The sequence below is a fragment of the Gambusia affinis genome, linkage group LG20 (assembly GCF_019740435.1).
Source record: "Gambusia affinis linkage group LG20, SWU_Gaff_1.0, whole genome shotgun sequence".
Classification (NCBI taxonomy): domain Eukaryota; kingdom Metazoa; phylum Chordata; class Actinopteri; order Cyprinodontiformes; family Poeciliidae; genus Gambusia; species Gambusia affinis.
Window position 1 is genome coordinate 22,512,430 of NC_057887.1, and position 15,289 is coordinate 22,527,718.

The 15,289-nt window shown below is 41.5% G+C and overlaps 1 protein-coding gene across 1 annotated transcript; it reads right to left on the reverse strand.

Annotated features, from left to right (window-relative positions):
* Positions 1–1,563: 1,563 nt before the first annotated feature.
* prr35 (proline rich 35) lies at positions 1,564–5,451 on the reverse strand. The gene is made up of 2 exons (XM_044101613.1): positions 3,774–5,451; positions 1,564–2,642 (listed from the first exon to the last, which is right to left on the reverse strand). The coding sequence occupies exons 1-2, from the start codon at positions 5,156–5,158 to the stop codon at positions 1,835–1,837; spliced, it is 2,193 nt and encodes a 730-aa protein (XP_043957548.1). The 5' UTR covers positions 5,159–5,451; the 3' UTR covers positions 1,564–1,834.
* Positions 5,452–15,289: the final 9,838 nt, after the last annotated feature.

Below are 15,289 nucleotides of genomic sequence, written 5' to 3' on the forward strand. Positions count from 1 at the left end.
ACAATAATAAAATTTGGCAGTAAAATATGAAAAATAATACTTTGGCATACCTGATACTTGATTTTGCTGTGTTATGATTTTTTTATTATTAGATTTATTCCTGGCTTTTAAAACTTCTCACAAATAAAAATAAGAACTTGTGTCTGCCTAAATGAATCTCACAAATCTTTCCAAGACCAAGCGTGAGCTGAAAGGAAACAAAGATGGACGACTGGGAAGAAGCAATGGCCGCTGCGAGCCATTTGGTGCTAGCAAAAGCACAATAATTTTCACCTCATTTCTCATTTTCTGGTGGAAAATTAGGTCTCCTGACAACAAAGTGAAAATAATTAAAGTGTAGTGAGGAAGATCAGTTTTAAAGTGTCGGGTTGAACGTCCACTGGTCCTGGCAGTTGACCTTTGACTCTGATGGTGGTAAAGGGGCCTGAGGATGTCGCCCCCTCGGCCTCAGAGCCGTCAGAAAGCTTTAGGTTTGTGGCCCTGACCTTTCCGGTGGGGGGATGAGACGTTTCGGACCTTCAGTTGGAGAAACGCAGGTAACCGGGTTGAGGGTGGTTTGGCTTTAGGAGCTGCTTCACCTTTATCTCTGGATGTCTGTCTGTGAGAATAACATTTATTTAATGCTTTATTTCATTCTCTGGAGAATTTCATCTGGTTTTATTTGTGGTGGCACTCAATTAAAGTTTAAAGTCGAATTAATGTGTCACATTTTAATCAACTATATAGATAAAATAAGATAACATATGAGCTCAATAAAAGGGATATTTACTGTTTTTAATCAGTAAAACTTCAGACTGGTGCAGAGTTTATATTTCCGGTGTTTCAGGAACCCCCTTTATAAATATGAACTGTGGACGCTGACATTAGCGTTAGCCGCTATGTGTTTAGCATTAAGATCCTATTTTAGGTTTATAGCTTCGCTGATAAGCTAACTCCGTTTAGCCCATCTTAAACACAACATTAGTCTTTTCCAGTATCCAATTTTTGAAGCAGAAATTAACCCCAAATGAGCCAAGAGAAGCGACTTCATCATACATTACTGCTAGCAAATGTAGCTTGTGCGTCAGATTTACGGGTTTACCGGAAACGTGAATAGAAAGGTTCCACCTCGGGTCTTTTATATGTAAAAAAGACAAAAATGTGATTAAGTGTGTTATCGTGTAAAAATATGTATAATTTATTAATTGAAATTAATGTGTTATAGTTCTGGCCCTATTTTATATGTAAGAAGGGGAATTGTTGCGCCTGTGCGTCAGATTTATGGGTCCATCAGAAACACAAAGGTTCCACCTCAGGACTTTTGAATGTGTTTTTTTTTTTTTTTTTCAAAAAAAGATTAATTGTTTTTAAATTATTTAATATGTTAAAAGCTATGTAATTAATTTACGTTACTGCATTACAGTTCAGACTCTGTAAGAAGTAAGAAGAGGACTTATGAACATATTAAAAACAAAATACAAAGATAATGTTTGGGACTTTTTTATGCAAAAAGAAAAAAGATCTATCTATTTAAGATTTTTATTTTTTGTGTCAAGTTTGAAAACAATGACTCTCATGGTTTATACAGTGCATAATACATTATATTCATCAAATTTAATGAAGCAGCCTAACAGAACATCAGACAACAGCATTTTCCCTTTAAAACATTTTCCACTAATTACATTTATTGCATTTACATTATTTTACACACTTGGTCACAAGATTGTCTCTCTGCATGATTCTCAATGGACTCAACCGTGGAGGTTAACAGAAACAAATTGATTTCTCTTCAGATTAGAGAAACAAAACAGGACATTTTCATTCTCTTGGTCTTGTAAGGTGCGGATGCTGAAGCTTAGCTGTCGGGCGGCGTTAAAGGACTCGGCGGACACTGGGCCTCCAGGCGCTGGATGGACGACGGTCTCTTTGGAGGTTTGACGGAGGTCGGGATGTCGGTAAACACGACGGATCGGCCGTCGGGGCAGAGCAAGACGCTAGAATCTGCTTCACACTTCGTGGTTCTGCTGGGCCACAGCGCCTCAGCCGACCTCAAACCGAGACCGCCTGGCGGCAGAACCTCGGTGTTCACGACCGACACCTGGCTCATCTTGATCAGCATGTCCAGCGACTGCTTACGCTTCTCCAGCGACGCCCTAATCAGCTTCCTCTCGTCCTCCTCTTCTTTTTTGTCCTTCTTCTCCTCCTCCGCCTCCTCGTCGTCCTCCTCCTCCGTCTCCGTGGCTTTCAGGCTGCCGTCTTCTCGAACAGTTTGCTCGCCTGGTGAGTCCGTTGACTCCTTCTTCACCGACAGGTCTAGAGGTCCGTCGCTCTGGCCGGCCGTCCGCTCCAGCGCCTGGTGGATGTGGGAGAGCTCGCTGCGGATTTTGTTCAGGTGCTCCCACAGTTGTCGCTGGGCGGGAAGGTCCTCCTTCTCGAGGTGGGAGATCTTCCGCTCGGCCTCCTGGTACTGCTGTAGAGCCTTGGAGAGATCGGTGAGGAGCGCGGCCACCGACTCTGACGCTCCGTCTTCGATGGCGCCGCAGGCAGCCGCGCCTTGGCTGTTGGCCCCAGCTGACAAAGAGACCGCTTCCCTGCTGGGACTGACGAGAGTCTTGTTGTACCAGAGGTCACCAGGCCGGCTCTGAAGCTGTGAATCCTGTAAACTGAAATAAGAGATCAAGAGTTTTAGATTTGAAAACTCAAGAGGTTGAGTTTTCAAACTACTACCAGGTTTTCACACCTGATAGTCTGGTAAACTGTGGAGCAAAGTTGTGAGATTTGTTTTCTTTCTCACCAAACTATGTGAAACAATCAAAACACTTGGAAAAACCTATTACCCTCCTCGCCTTTGGGGGCGCTGCACCAAAAACAACTAGAGGAAACAACATAAAAATCTCTGAAGAAGAAACTTACTAAACAAAAATGGAGTGGCGTCAGATTCTAGCGGTTTGTTTTTGATGAAAGATTGTGAGCCATTCTTCCTGCTAGGGCTAGACTCACGTTTGTTTTGGTTGTGTTTACCCAGAATGCCCTGTGCTGTAGTCCACTTCCTGCTTTTAGATCGGCCGCCCGTCTCCTCTGAGCTGGAAGTTTGGACTTAAATTTTTCAAAGTTTTGTGCCTCTGGTAAGGCTACTGGATTCTGTCTCTCCATTAGCGCATTAACACTTTTGAGGACAAACCTAAAACCACCTCAGTCGAGCATAAAAATTTAGGGTTATAATTTTGCATCAGCTGTTTCTAATGTTATACTTCAAAATGAGCATAAAAACTTGATGGAAACACGGTCACCCGTTGAGGAACCTGTTCCCCTCCCCGCCTGTGGGGGCGCTGCACCAAGAACCCCTGAAGGAAACGATAAGAAAATCACTAAAGAAGACAGCGCAACTTCCTTCTGCACCAAATGTAAACGAAAATGGAGTGGCAGCAGATTTTGGTGGTTGTTGGATTTCTCTCTCGTTTTTGGTAAAACATCAGAAGCTATTTCCCCTGCTAGCGCTAGGCTAACACTCCTGTTTTGGTTGTATTTACCCAGAATGCCCTGCGCTGTAGTCCACTTCCTGCTTTTGGAGCGGTCTTTAGGAATGTCCACATACATTCGAACCAAGAATGAGGTTTGCAGGCGGGTCAGAGTTCACTTTTAGGTCAGATTAGGGATTCTCAAACGAACCAAACTTTTTAAACAAACAGACTGGAATTGGATTCAAGCAGACTGAACAGAGCTGGTGTGAATGAGACTCTAAACTTTAGCATTCATGTAAAACAAAGAAAACTAACATTTCTGAGAATATCTACCTTATTTGTAGGAGATGTTTGTCAGCGGACGCAGTCTGAATGTTCCTCAGAAGGTCCAAAGTGAAGCCCATTGCTTGCTTCTTCTCCACCGGGGACTCAGGACCTCTAATCGGACCTCCAGTTCTCTTGAGACCACAGGTGGTTTTGCCTTCCTTGGCTGTAGCTTGGATCTTCTCCCCGCCTCTGTAGCCTTGGTCAGGTGAGTCTCTCTGAGGCGACACCCAGCCAGCAGGGGACGCCGTGTTTCCCGGCCTCAAAGCAGGAACTTTCCACAAACCCACTTTAGGCTGGAATCCAGACAAAGCGCTTGAATCTACGCTGCTTGATGGCGTCTTTAGGGATTTTCCAGCGTCACTCTGAGCGCTCGCTGGTCCGAAGGTGTGCTCACACAGGAAGGGGTAGTAGAGGCGAGGGGGGATGAGCGCTCGGTCTGTTTGCGTGCTGGATGCCGGGTGCACCAGCTGGGCAGCCGATGTTAGGAAGGGAAGCTGTGTGAACTGCGCGTGGGTCTGAGCGGCGACGCTGGACGCCCCCGTCGGAATGGCTGAGTTCATGTAGGAGAGCCAGCTGGGGCTGATGGGATAGCCAACGCCCAGCACTGACAGGTTGAGTCCGCCGGGGTCCTGGTAGTCCGCCAGGTTGGTCGGAGGAGGGTAGCAGGGGATTGAACCGCTGGCTCGCTGCTGCGCGCCTTCTGCTTTAGCTTTTGAGTGACTGGATGCAAGCAGCCGCCACTGCTCCGACAGAAGCCCAGGACTCGCTAGGCATGTCTTCGGTAGCTTGTAGTGCCTGAGCTGGGCCTCCACCTCTGCGGAGCGAGCTCGCAGCAGCTGATCTTCCAGAGAAAGCATGTCAGCCATCAGCAGCTCTGACTCTGGCTGTTTGATCCTTTTGGTTGCAGTTTCTGGAGACTCTCCTCTGCTGTTGTGGGAACCAGCTTTGGCCGATCCGCTGATTTCTGGGCGGTCCTCTCGCCCTCCCTCTTCCTCATCCTCCGCTCCCTGAGTCTCTCTGCCCTCGCCGTCCTCCTCCTCAGACCTCCGCTGGCCCTGCTTCTCCTCGCTGCAGATTACCTGCTCTAGTTCATCCTTCCCTGCAGCGTGCAGGCCGTGCGCTTGCTGGAAGGGCCGCAGCTGGTCTGGGTGCAGGATGTTGCCCTTCTTGTAGGGCCAATCCGACTCTATGAGCAGAGACAGTGAGTTCTTGCAGAGGCTGTACTTCATATGGTTGTACAGGTGGGATTTCTCCATGCAGGTGAAGGGACACTGGAAGCATTTATAGTTGTAGGGTTTCCCCCAGGGGCGCGGGATGTAGTGCGGCTTCTTCGGTTTTCGCTCTTTGTGTTTGCCGGCAGACGTAACTTTGCAAGCTTCATCTTTTGACATGATTAAAGGTTATTTCGAGCGCAGGTGCAATAAAAGTTATTCTAGGAAGTTTGTTTGTTTCATTTGATGCAGATTTTCCTTCAGTCTTGTGAGATGAAGAACATCTTGTTAAACTTTCAGTCACTCCTGTGAAGCAAACAAAGAGAAACTCTTAGCAAGAAAAGAGTTTAAGTGAAATTAAGACAGTGGTGGGCACTACCAGCTAATCTGCTAGTTGTTAGCTTAGCTTAAATTGGGAAACGTTTAGCTGACTTAGCTTCCCCTAAATGTTTTTTTTTCCAGATAATTTCTATCGTGATAATTTACTCAACTCGTTTGTAAACTACAAGAGAAATAAATTTCAATACTTGTGTTGAAGTTTTGGTTATTAACTGTTAACAGTTCTGTAAGTATTGGATGAATTCAGTGGTGATGTCATCGTTTGTGAGTGGGAACCTCCCATACCCAGTTAACAGTTTCCCAGTATCAGGATTTTTCTGCAGATTTAAACGTGTAACAGCTTAGGAAGCTGAAATACTTAGCAACAACGCTACTTAGTATCATTATTGACACTAAACCCCAAAGATTAAGAAGATAATAGATGTTAGCTTCTGTTGTAGCGTTAAAATGGTTTCCACTGTATTAAAGGAAGTTAAGAGTGGTGATTAACGCTTTAGCATTCATTTCTGCTTAATGCTACATTGATATAGCAGTTTAACATACTTTGTTGACGTATTGCTTTAGCTTTCGTTTTAGCGTCTGCTAAATGCTACGTCCATGTAGTGCTTTAGCATTAGTTTCTCCTTAATGCTATGTTGCTTTAGCATTTAGTGTTAGTATCCACTGAACTAAACTCTGCTGCTCAGTGCAGCTCACGTCACACCGGTTTTAAGATCAGTGCTTTGGCTCCCAGTACGTCTCAAGGTTGAGTTTGAGATTCTTTTACTGGTTTTTAAATTCTTAATGGTTTTATCTTGCAGAGCTGATATTACCTAATGACCCCCGTGGACCCTGAGGTCCTCTGGCACCGGACTTTAACAGGTCCAGGAGCCAGAACTCACACTGATGCTTGTTTCCAGAATCACGGCCCAGTTTGTGAAACGGTCTGCCAGAGAACCTGACGGCTGCAGAAAATGTTTCTCTTCAAGTGCAGATTCAAGACCCGACTTTTCTTTTTAAAGGTTTTGTTGGTTCTAGTGGCCTTAATTTGAAAGTAGTTTGACAGGAAAGAGAGTAATGAGAGGGGGAAGACATGCAGCAGACCGGGAATCGAACCTGTGACTCCTTATGTGGGTCCTGCTTTGCCCTGCGCCGCCACAGACTTTTTTAACTGAACTTCCTGAATTGAATCGTTTCTGTACATTTTCCATGAAGTTGTTTCTCCATGTGGGGCTGGAGGGGAAATAGTTTGTTTTTGTTAGTTTTTATTGATCTGCACTTTGAGCTGCTTTTAGTATGAAGGGTGTTTATAAATTTGATTGATGGATTGAAATACTTAGTTGATTCAGCGCTTTAGCATTAGTTTCTCTTTATTAGAAAGTTGCTGAAGTGTTTATTATTAGTTTCCTCTCAGCACTGTGTTGATGTAGCGGCTTAGCGTTAGCAGAGCTAAAGTTTATGATGGTGCTTTACCGTTAGCACAGCTAACTTTTTAACTAGCGATGCCCATCAGTGAATAAAGCTGTAGCTATAATAAACTAGCGTGTCTGTTATCTAACAGAGCTGCTCCTCTCTCTCTACCTGCCACCGTTCATTAGCTGCAGTGCAGCACCAGGCGACAGCAGGGCCCCGGGCTGGGGGCTAACAGAGCTAACCCTGCACCTGTGCAGCGAGGCCGGGTACGGGCCCTTGGAGGGCCGCTACAGGCGGCTCCGTGCTGAGGATGGAGCGGCGCTGGTGGGGATGGGAGGGAAGTCGGGGGTTTGAGGCCGGATTGCTAATGAGAGAGCCTGGCATCATGCCTAAAGGGCGTCATTAGTGCCAGGACCGAGATCTGGGTCAGGACGTGGAGAAGAAGTTCAACCGCCTCGATTGGCTTCTTCTTTTAGAGCCGCTGATCCTCCATGACCAGAAGGTTATTATTATTCAGGTCTGTGGAAAAAACGTTTAGAAATGAACTTTTCTGCCACCTTGTGACAGATTTTGTGTTCAAAACTCCAATTTATCAAATTTATAATAGATCTGTCCTGGTTTTATGTTATTGTAATTTTGAAAATTTAAATAAATATTACTTTTATACAGTCCTAAACTTTTCATAAAACTAACAGATTTAAATACAAATTTATATTTAATCAACTTTCTGACAGAAAATTAGATCTGCATCTCACAAAATGTGATAAAACAATTTAAAAGGAGGATTTACTGATATAAAAAAACTTATCAGTTTGTTTTCATTTCATTAAACAACTGATTTTATTGGCAGCTTTTTGAACTTTTCCACTTATAAGTTTCAGGTATTTGAGTTTCTTCTAGTTCAGACTTTGACTGAGCCGCTAATCAGAAGAAACATGTTGGTAAAATTAAAAGTTTACGTTAAACCTGAATATGCTGGGGGTCTGAATATGGAAATATCCCTGTAATGTCTTGTGTATAATTAATTTACGTCTCTTTTTCTGAAATCTCTGCAGCTTAATTAGAGATTTTCAGCCGCAGGAGATCAGAACCGGACGATTTTTCCACGATCGGCTCTGATAGTTAGAAAAATATGAACTAAATGCATCAAAACTGAAATCATCAAGTTGAAGAATCAACCAGGTTCACTAAACATCCTGTAAACATTAGAGATATTCCTAAAATCTATTCATCAAACTACTAAAAATAAAGAATCAGCAGCTCAGATCTCAGAAAACAGAATTTATTCCTGCGTCTCTAAATTTTTAAAATGTTTTTAAAGGTTGAATTATTTTTCTGGGAGTGAAGCCGTCGGCTGACGCCTGCAGTGAAGTGAAGTTTTTCTGCCTCTTTCTTCTTCAGGCCATTTGGAGATGAAAGTCAGTTTGTTTTAAAGTTTAGCCTCCATTTTAAACTAAAGAAATTAAAGAAACAGAACTTAATTTCTGCTAAACTTTGGGGATAAATCCCAGGTGGCAGAGGGGGTGTGATGCTGCGGGACGGCCGGGTGACTCTGATGGCAGCCGGACCGCCAGAATCGGGCCGTTTGATTGGCTGACTGACTTGTGCGCCTCGGGGCTCTGACCTACTCATAACGGAGGCTAACAGCTGCAGCTACGAGCCGATCAATAAAAATCATTTTGTGTTCCCGACGCCTCGGATCCAAACCCTGCGGTCTTGTTTTAAGCTTTTAGGACCAAACAAACCCGACCGCTTGAACATCCATCGCTGCAATTCAGCAGGTTGAGTTCACTAAAAGCTCTGGCGGAAACATGCGAGCGCAAACCGCAGCGCGTTTTCTGCATGAGGAGAAATAAAACCGGGAGGTGAAATGAATTACGTGGGAAAAGGATTCAGCTGATTTCCTCTCCAGAAGCTTTTAAAGGAAAATTGAAATTAGAAAATTATCAATAATATTCACCAAAATTATTCTACAGCAGCCAAAAATGTAATGCTGTAAATTACAAGCAGATTATCTTTGTAATTTATCATTAAATGCTTTTATTTTACATTTTTTATCATGTTGTGTTCTCACTGCAAAAACACAAAATTACACAAAGTATTTTTTATGCAGTTTTTGGTGAAAATATCTTAAAATAGAACAAAACAAGATTTCAATCAATTTTTCTTCACTAATAATAAAAGTTTGTTTTAGGTATTTAAAAAAATGTCAATTACATTGGCAGATAATTTAACTTATAACAAGAACATTTTTATTTTTGTAAGTGAAATTAGCTTTTTAAAATCAATATTAAGGAATTATTTAGTTAAAACAAGTTACTTTTAATTTAGTTTTTTTTAAAGATATCTGCACTAAAAAATAGACCAGAAAAGGTTTTGATTATTATTTTTTTTTAAAAAACACTTAAATGAATCTCTGAAATATGGATGTTTAATATGAAATAATCTACCAATGGAACTGTAATTGTATAATTATTAAAAAAATAATTTACTTAAAAGAAGCTCCTAATCTTGCTGTGATGTTATTTGTAAATTAGTTTTGCTTTATTTAAAGTGCACAAAACAAGACAAAAATACTTGCAAATAGTTTTGGCAGTGATGGCGTACCAGATTTCCATTTCTATGGCTAAAGTTTTTATCTCACCTATTAATAATGTTGATTCAGTTACATTTTGTCCAAATTCCACCAAAATGAAGTTATTGATTAAAAAAATTGATCCAGAGTTCAGAAATCAGGCCCGGCCTTCACTTCCCTGCTGTTCTGCACAAAGTGTGTGAAAGCTGCGTGAGGTTGGCATGGAGACGGATCGGGTCGTACCTGGACTCGTCCTGATGAGGCTGTCTGTCACGTCTCAGCAGCAGCAGCAGCAGGGCGGCGCGTCCCGCTGAAATGGGAGCGCAGCAGCCAGCGCTGGGATTTATACTGACTGGGAGCTCTGCCCTCAGGCGCTACAATGCTGCGGCGCCCCCCGCGCTGCGGCGCCCCCCGCTGCTGCAGCGCCGCATGTGGCCGCTGCCTGGCAGAACCTACAGATTATTGGCCAAGGTTCGTTTAGGGAAAACACAGATTAGATCAGATTAGTTTTCATCTGGGATTTACATGAGAAAGCAAAAAAAATAAAAAAAGAGTTTAAAATTCTTATTGTTGAACTTTAACCTGTAAATGTTCTGACATAATTAACTACAATAAACGACTGCAGGGCAACAGAGATGAACTAAAACGTTTAATTTTCATGTGTTGTGAATATTCTGTTGTCTTTTAATACCCAGATTCATAAACATCGTGTAACATAAAATACCTCTACAGTACAATCTTATAAATTTATTCTTTATACGTATTTTAATCTTTTAAAAATCTTTTTCTGAATCTAAAGGCTTTAATGCTGCTGAGTTTCCCCCAATGTGAGAAAATAACCAGTTTTTAGTGTTTTTTAATCAATCAATCAATCAATCAATCAATCAATCAATCAACCATTAAAGGGCATTTCTATTCTGCTCTATTCTATACAATAATGCATAAAATTAATTCATTCGTTAATTAAAAATAAATATGTACATAAGTAATAATATTTAATAAAAATAATGATAGAATTTATAAGGTTTTTTATGTAAACAGTTTTTGTATACCATCCAATTAATATTTTTTTATAATTAGAGAAAACAAACTTTAAAGATTATTATTAATAATAATTTCCCTTAATCCTACGGGATTAATACAGATTAGGAGAATTTATTTATTTGGTTTAATTTGTAGAAATGAAAACTTAAATTTTGTATTTTTATATAACAATGTGATAAATAAATAGATGTAAGATCTCATTTAGCTTATTTACAAAAAGTAATCAAAATTATATTTGCATATATTTATTCAATAATAAACAATACTTTCTATGTGGGTTTTTTTTCACTAATATATTCTTATGCTATGATGTAAAATAAATTTCCATTAAAATTATTTGTACTTTTATTTTCATTTGTAGAAATATAAATAAAACAAAACTATAAATGCTGTATTTTATAAAACATTATGACAAAAAATAGATTTAAATACTTATTTAATTTAAATGTTATCAGCTATATTTTAGTAAATAAACAGCAGCAATGTGAGGCTTTAAATGAAGCGTATAAATTAACGTATAAATTGTATAAATCTGCAGTTTTGTTCTCTGCTGCCTTATAATGAGCATTTAAACCGTTTTAATGATGAGGTGAAACTCCTGCATCATTAATTAACATCCATCTGAAAACATGTAATCTGACAGATTATTTCATCCTCTCTTTTGTTCCGGCCGCTCGGGTCGGTGCCGGTGCGGCTCGCTGTCACTCAGCGGCGGCTAAATGGAGGCTGACAGGGAGCCAAACCGTCTGCAGCACATGTGACAGCGGGGGAAGATGGCCGACAGCCGACCGGGACAAGAGAAGAAGAGCCACGGCGTCCTGAACGTCACGGCGACTGATGTCAGTTTATCTTTTCTGCAACTCCATAGAAACCTGGAAGATTTCTTCTTTTTAAATCAAACCAAAGTGAGGAGTGACTTCTGTATGAAAAGGCTTTGAACTTTTAGCCAAACACAACTCCACCTGACAATTTGCATAAAATCCTTTTTTTCTGCTTCCTGCACAACCAATAAGATTTTACGGCACATTGAGTTGGGAAACCGGCTCAACAAATGTGCTGGAGGTCCTCTTGGGTTGCTAGGTAACGGCGCAGGACTAGGCAGGGGTTGCTAGGTAATGGTGCAGCACTCGTGGAATGTGACACCAAAAGAAAATGAATTTAATAGACCGTCTGTGTGTTACATTGTTTACATCCGGAAATTTTTGCACAAAAAGACGATTTCTCCGTTTGGAGATGTTGGTGTTATTTATTTAGCGCAGTAAAGAGCAAAGAGGAAAATAACTTGAAGAACAACTCAAAACCACTGCAACAACTACGCTACACACAGACTCGTTTCCATAGCAACTGACAACATCTGCACTACACGTGTCAGGATTCAACACCACAAAACTCTCAATCATTTCCCAAACGAAGAACAGAACATTCAGCCCGTTACAGTTTCATGTTTTTAGGTTTTATGTTTATTTTGTCATTAAGTGATCAGTGTAGCAGATTAGCTATGCTGCTATTAGCTATGCTAACACAGCGGTGGTTGATTAGCTAATTTAAACACCTGCTCTACTGATGATCTGTTAGAGTCTGTGTTTAGATCACCTTTTTAAAAATATTTTTTAACTGAACCAAAACAAAACCTTGACATCTACATGTCAAGGTTGTCATAATCAAGCTAGCACAACTGAGCTACTTCCCTCTCCCTTGCTATTTTTTCTTAATTAAAACTTTTTCCCCGATATTGTTATCAAGCACTGCCTCCCTTTTTCTTTCATATATCAGGCGAACTTTTCAGATGTTGTGTTACGTCGATAACTTGACTTTTGTTTTTGTGTTTATTAGCAGTTGAGACCCAAATAGAAGCATAAAAATGTGTGAAACGTGAATTTTTCATAATAGGCCCCTTTATGAAAGAAAAGAAAAGAAAGAAACCACAACAATCTTTTGATGATATTTATTAATAGTAATTATTAGGGTTGGCACCAGTTGAGACATCATTTATTTTTTCGGTTAAAGTTTGCGCGCTCCTTTTCACTTCTTGTGAGCTTCCCTGTTTACCTTCAGAGGTTGAATCAGAGTGATGATGAAGCTGAGACGAAGCTCTCGCGGCGAGTGCAGCGTCCTTATGGAGCGGCATCTGGGAGTCTGACAGCAGCACTCTATTACCACTCAGAGAAAGGAACCTGAGGGCGCCGACATCACCGCTACCAGCCACATCCAGCTGTGCTGATGCCTCCAAACGCACACGCAGCCAAAACCATGCAAATGAGGACGAACATTCACAACTCGCTGCTCCACAAATCGGACTTACACCGTGCTGGAAAAGTCGTTTGTGGGTGTAAAGATGGAGAGATGAGTGAGTGAAAGTCAGGCTTTTTCCAGCGCCTGAGCTTTAAAGCCTGGGGTGGAATGGCTAACAGCTCCTCTGTTAGCCTGCGCTGCTGGGCACATTAACTAAACTCATATCGCTCTCAGCCACTATCAATTATTCACAGCCTCCTCCCTTATTTCCCCTCGTTTCAAAGAAGAAAACCTCTAACAGAAAACACACTGCAGTCACAGAAACATGTTGGGACTTAAATCATTGTAGGAATAAAACAATGATCGGATTGATATTACCTCAATAAGAAAAATAAAACTGCTAAAAATACAGATAAGTCATCTTTTCACAGGGAAAAATAACACATTAGTTGCTGCTAAAGCTGTGGCATATTTAAAGTCCTACTCAAGTTGTAAAAATCATTTTAAAACTGACCCGTGTTTCTGTGTTTTGTTAGCTGTGTTTCCATTACAAACTTTGTCAAAATTCTGCTAATATCAAAGAAACCTAATTTTACAATTTCCTTATTTCCATTAAATAAGAAGCAAAAGTAAAATCACACCTGGATACGTTTGTTTATGCAATAAGTAATTAAAAACTGTTCAGCACCATCATCCTCCCACCACTTCCTGTTGTCTTCTTCTTTGTGGTTTCCACCAGTGGTAACTTCACGTTGCAGATTGTGTGATTCCTGCTGGAAACTATGTTGGTATAGCGATTTAGCATTAGCAGAACAAATGTTCATGGTTAGCGCTTTAGCTTTAGCGTGAGTGACTTTTCAGTTAGCTGTGCTAATGATTAACAGGATATACGTAACCTCTAATAAGCAAAGGATTGAAAGGATGACAGATAAGTGTCCTTTTCAGAGGTGAACTGCCTCGCAGCAGAATGCTGGAAGCTAACCATGAGACATTTAATGAAACCCACACAATTATTGTGATGAGTGGCGGACGAGCGCTGGCCGGACTCCAAGATGAAAACAGTCGTCAGGCTGAATCAGTGCGTTGATGGCTTAAAAGTCAGAGTTCAGTCACGAGCGTTGGGGTTTTTCTCTGCAGATATGTCTGCCCTTCTCTGCAACTTCAGCGTCTGTAAGTGAGAACGGCTCGTTACCATCGGTAACCAGTTTATAAACCGGTAACCAGTTTATAAACCGGTAACCAGTTTATAAACTGAACCTATAAACTGGTTTATAAACTGGTCCGTTTATAAACTGGTCCGTTTATAAACTGGTCCGGTTTATAAACTGGTCCGTTTATAAACTGGTACGTTTATAAACTGGTCCGTTTATAAACTGGTACGGTTTATAGTGTAAATACCTTATTACATTTGAAATAAGACAAAACTAACTTACAAGTAACCTTTCAACAAGATATAACTTCTTTTAGTCAATAATTCCTTCATATTGGGATAAGAACAACATTCATGTGTAATAAGTGAAATAATCTGTTTGTGTGACTAGGATTTTATTAGAATTAAGGAAATATTGATTTAAGCTGAAAAGTAACTTTTAAGTTATTTTTGTTGTATTTCAAGTGCACTGAGACATTTGCATAATAAACCAGGCAAAAATATTTGGTCAAATTAAATGTCTGTGCTTGTCAAAACATTTTAAGGAAACAAATGCTTGAAGAACTGTTTATGTATTTTTACTTATGATTTCATGTTTTTGCAGTGTCCGTTTGGAAACGGCTGCAGCTGATATTAATCATTTTTAGTTGTGACGACTCTGAAAGTTCACGTGTCAGTCAGCGGTGGCGGGAAGCAGCTGGCGCGGCGGCCGTCCGGCCGTCTTTGTCTCCATCGTCTCCATCCTCCGCTTGGCGCCCCCGCCCGCGGGACGCCGGCTCTCTCCCGCCCAGGCACCTGTGGGGTGTCACCTGATGGGGGAAAAGCAAGTGGAAGTGAAAGCAAGCAGCCGATTCTGTCAGAGCGCATCAGGGCGGCTGTCTGTCACGCCGCTGACCTTCGGGGCGGCGCGCGCATCAGCGCGATGCGTAAACCCTCAAAGTGTTGGAGCGCGTGCGAGCCGGCGACCCCGGGGAGCGGATGTGAACGTGTGCATATGCTTGTTTATCAATGCGTGGGGTGCAAGAGCAAGTGAGTGTCTATTAGCGCCCTGAGTGGGTGGCGTAAACATGCAGCGCTCGGGGAGGTGTGTGTGTGTGTGTGTGTGTGTGTGTGTGTGTGTGTGTGTGTGTGTGTGTGTGTGTGTGTGTGTGTGTGTGTGTGTGTGTGTGTGTGTGTGTCAGTGCAGTGATCTGTGTCAGATAGCTGCGTTAGCTGGTAGGTCGGTGACATCTTCCACTCCACAAGAAAAACATTTGATTTAAGCTGAAAAAACTTTTAATTTGTGTGTGTGTGTGTGTGTGTGTGTGTGTGTGTGTGTGTGTGTGTGTGTGCGTGTGTGTGTGTGTCAGTGCAGTGATCTGTGTCAGATAGCTGCGTTAGCTGGTAGGTCGGTGACATCTTCCACTCCACAAGAAAAAAACTGATTTAATCTAGAAATCCTGCTAATCTGGAAAACTGGAAACAATCTCTGAGGGGTCCTTATAGGTCCTGGAAATCCTTGAAAACCCTCCTTGAATTTTAATGAGCTTTGGAAAGTATTAAAGGGTGTTTGGGCAATAGTAGAAAAAGTTTTCGGGTT

What these genes read in the sequence shown, in the direction of transcription:
- prr35 (XM_044101613.1), bottom strand. Translation starts at nt 5,158, where the DNA reads ATGTCAAAAGATGAAGCTTGCAAAGTTACGTCTGCCGGCAAACACAAA. An exon ending in AAACATCTCCTACAAATAAG is followed by an intron (nt 2,643 to 3,773) that starts GTAGATATTCTC and finishes CTCTTATTTCAG; the next exon opens with TTTACAGGATTCACAGCTTC.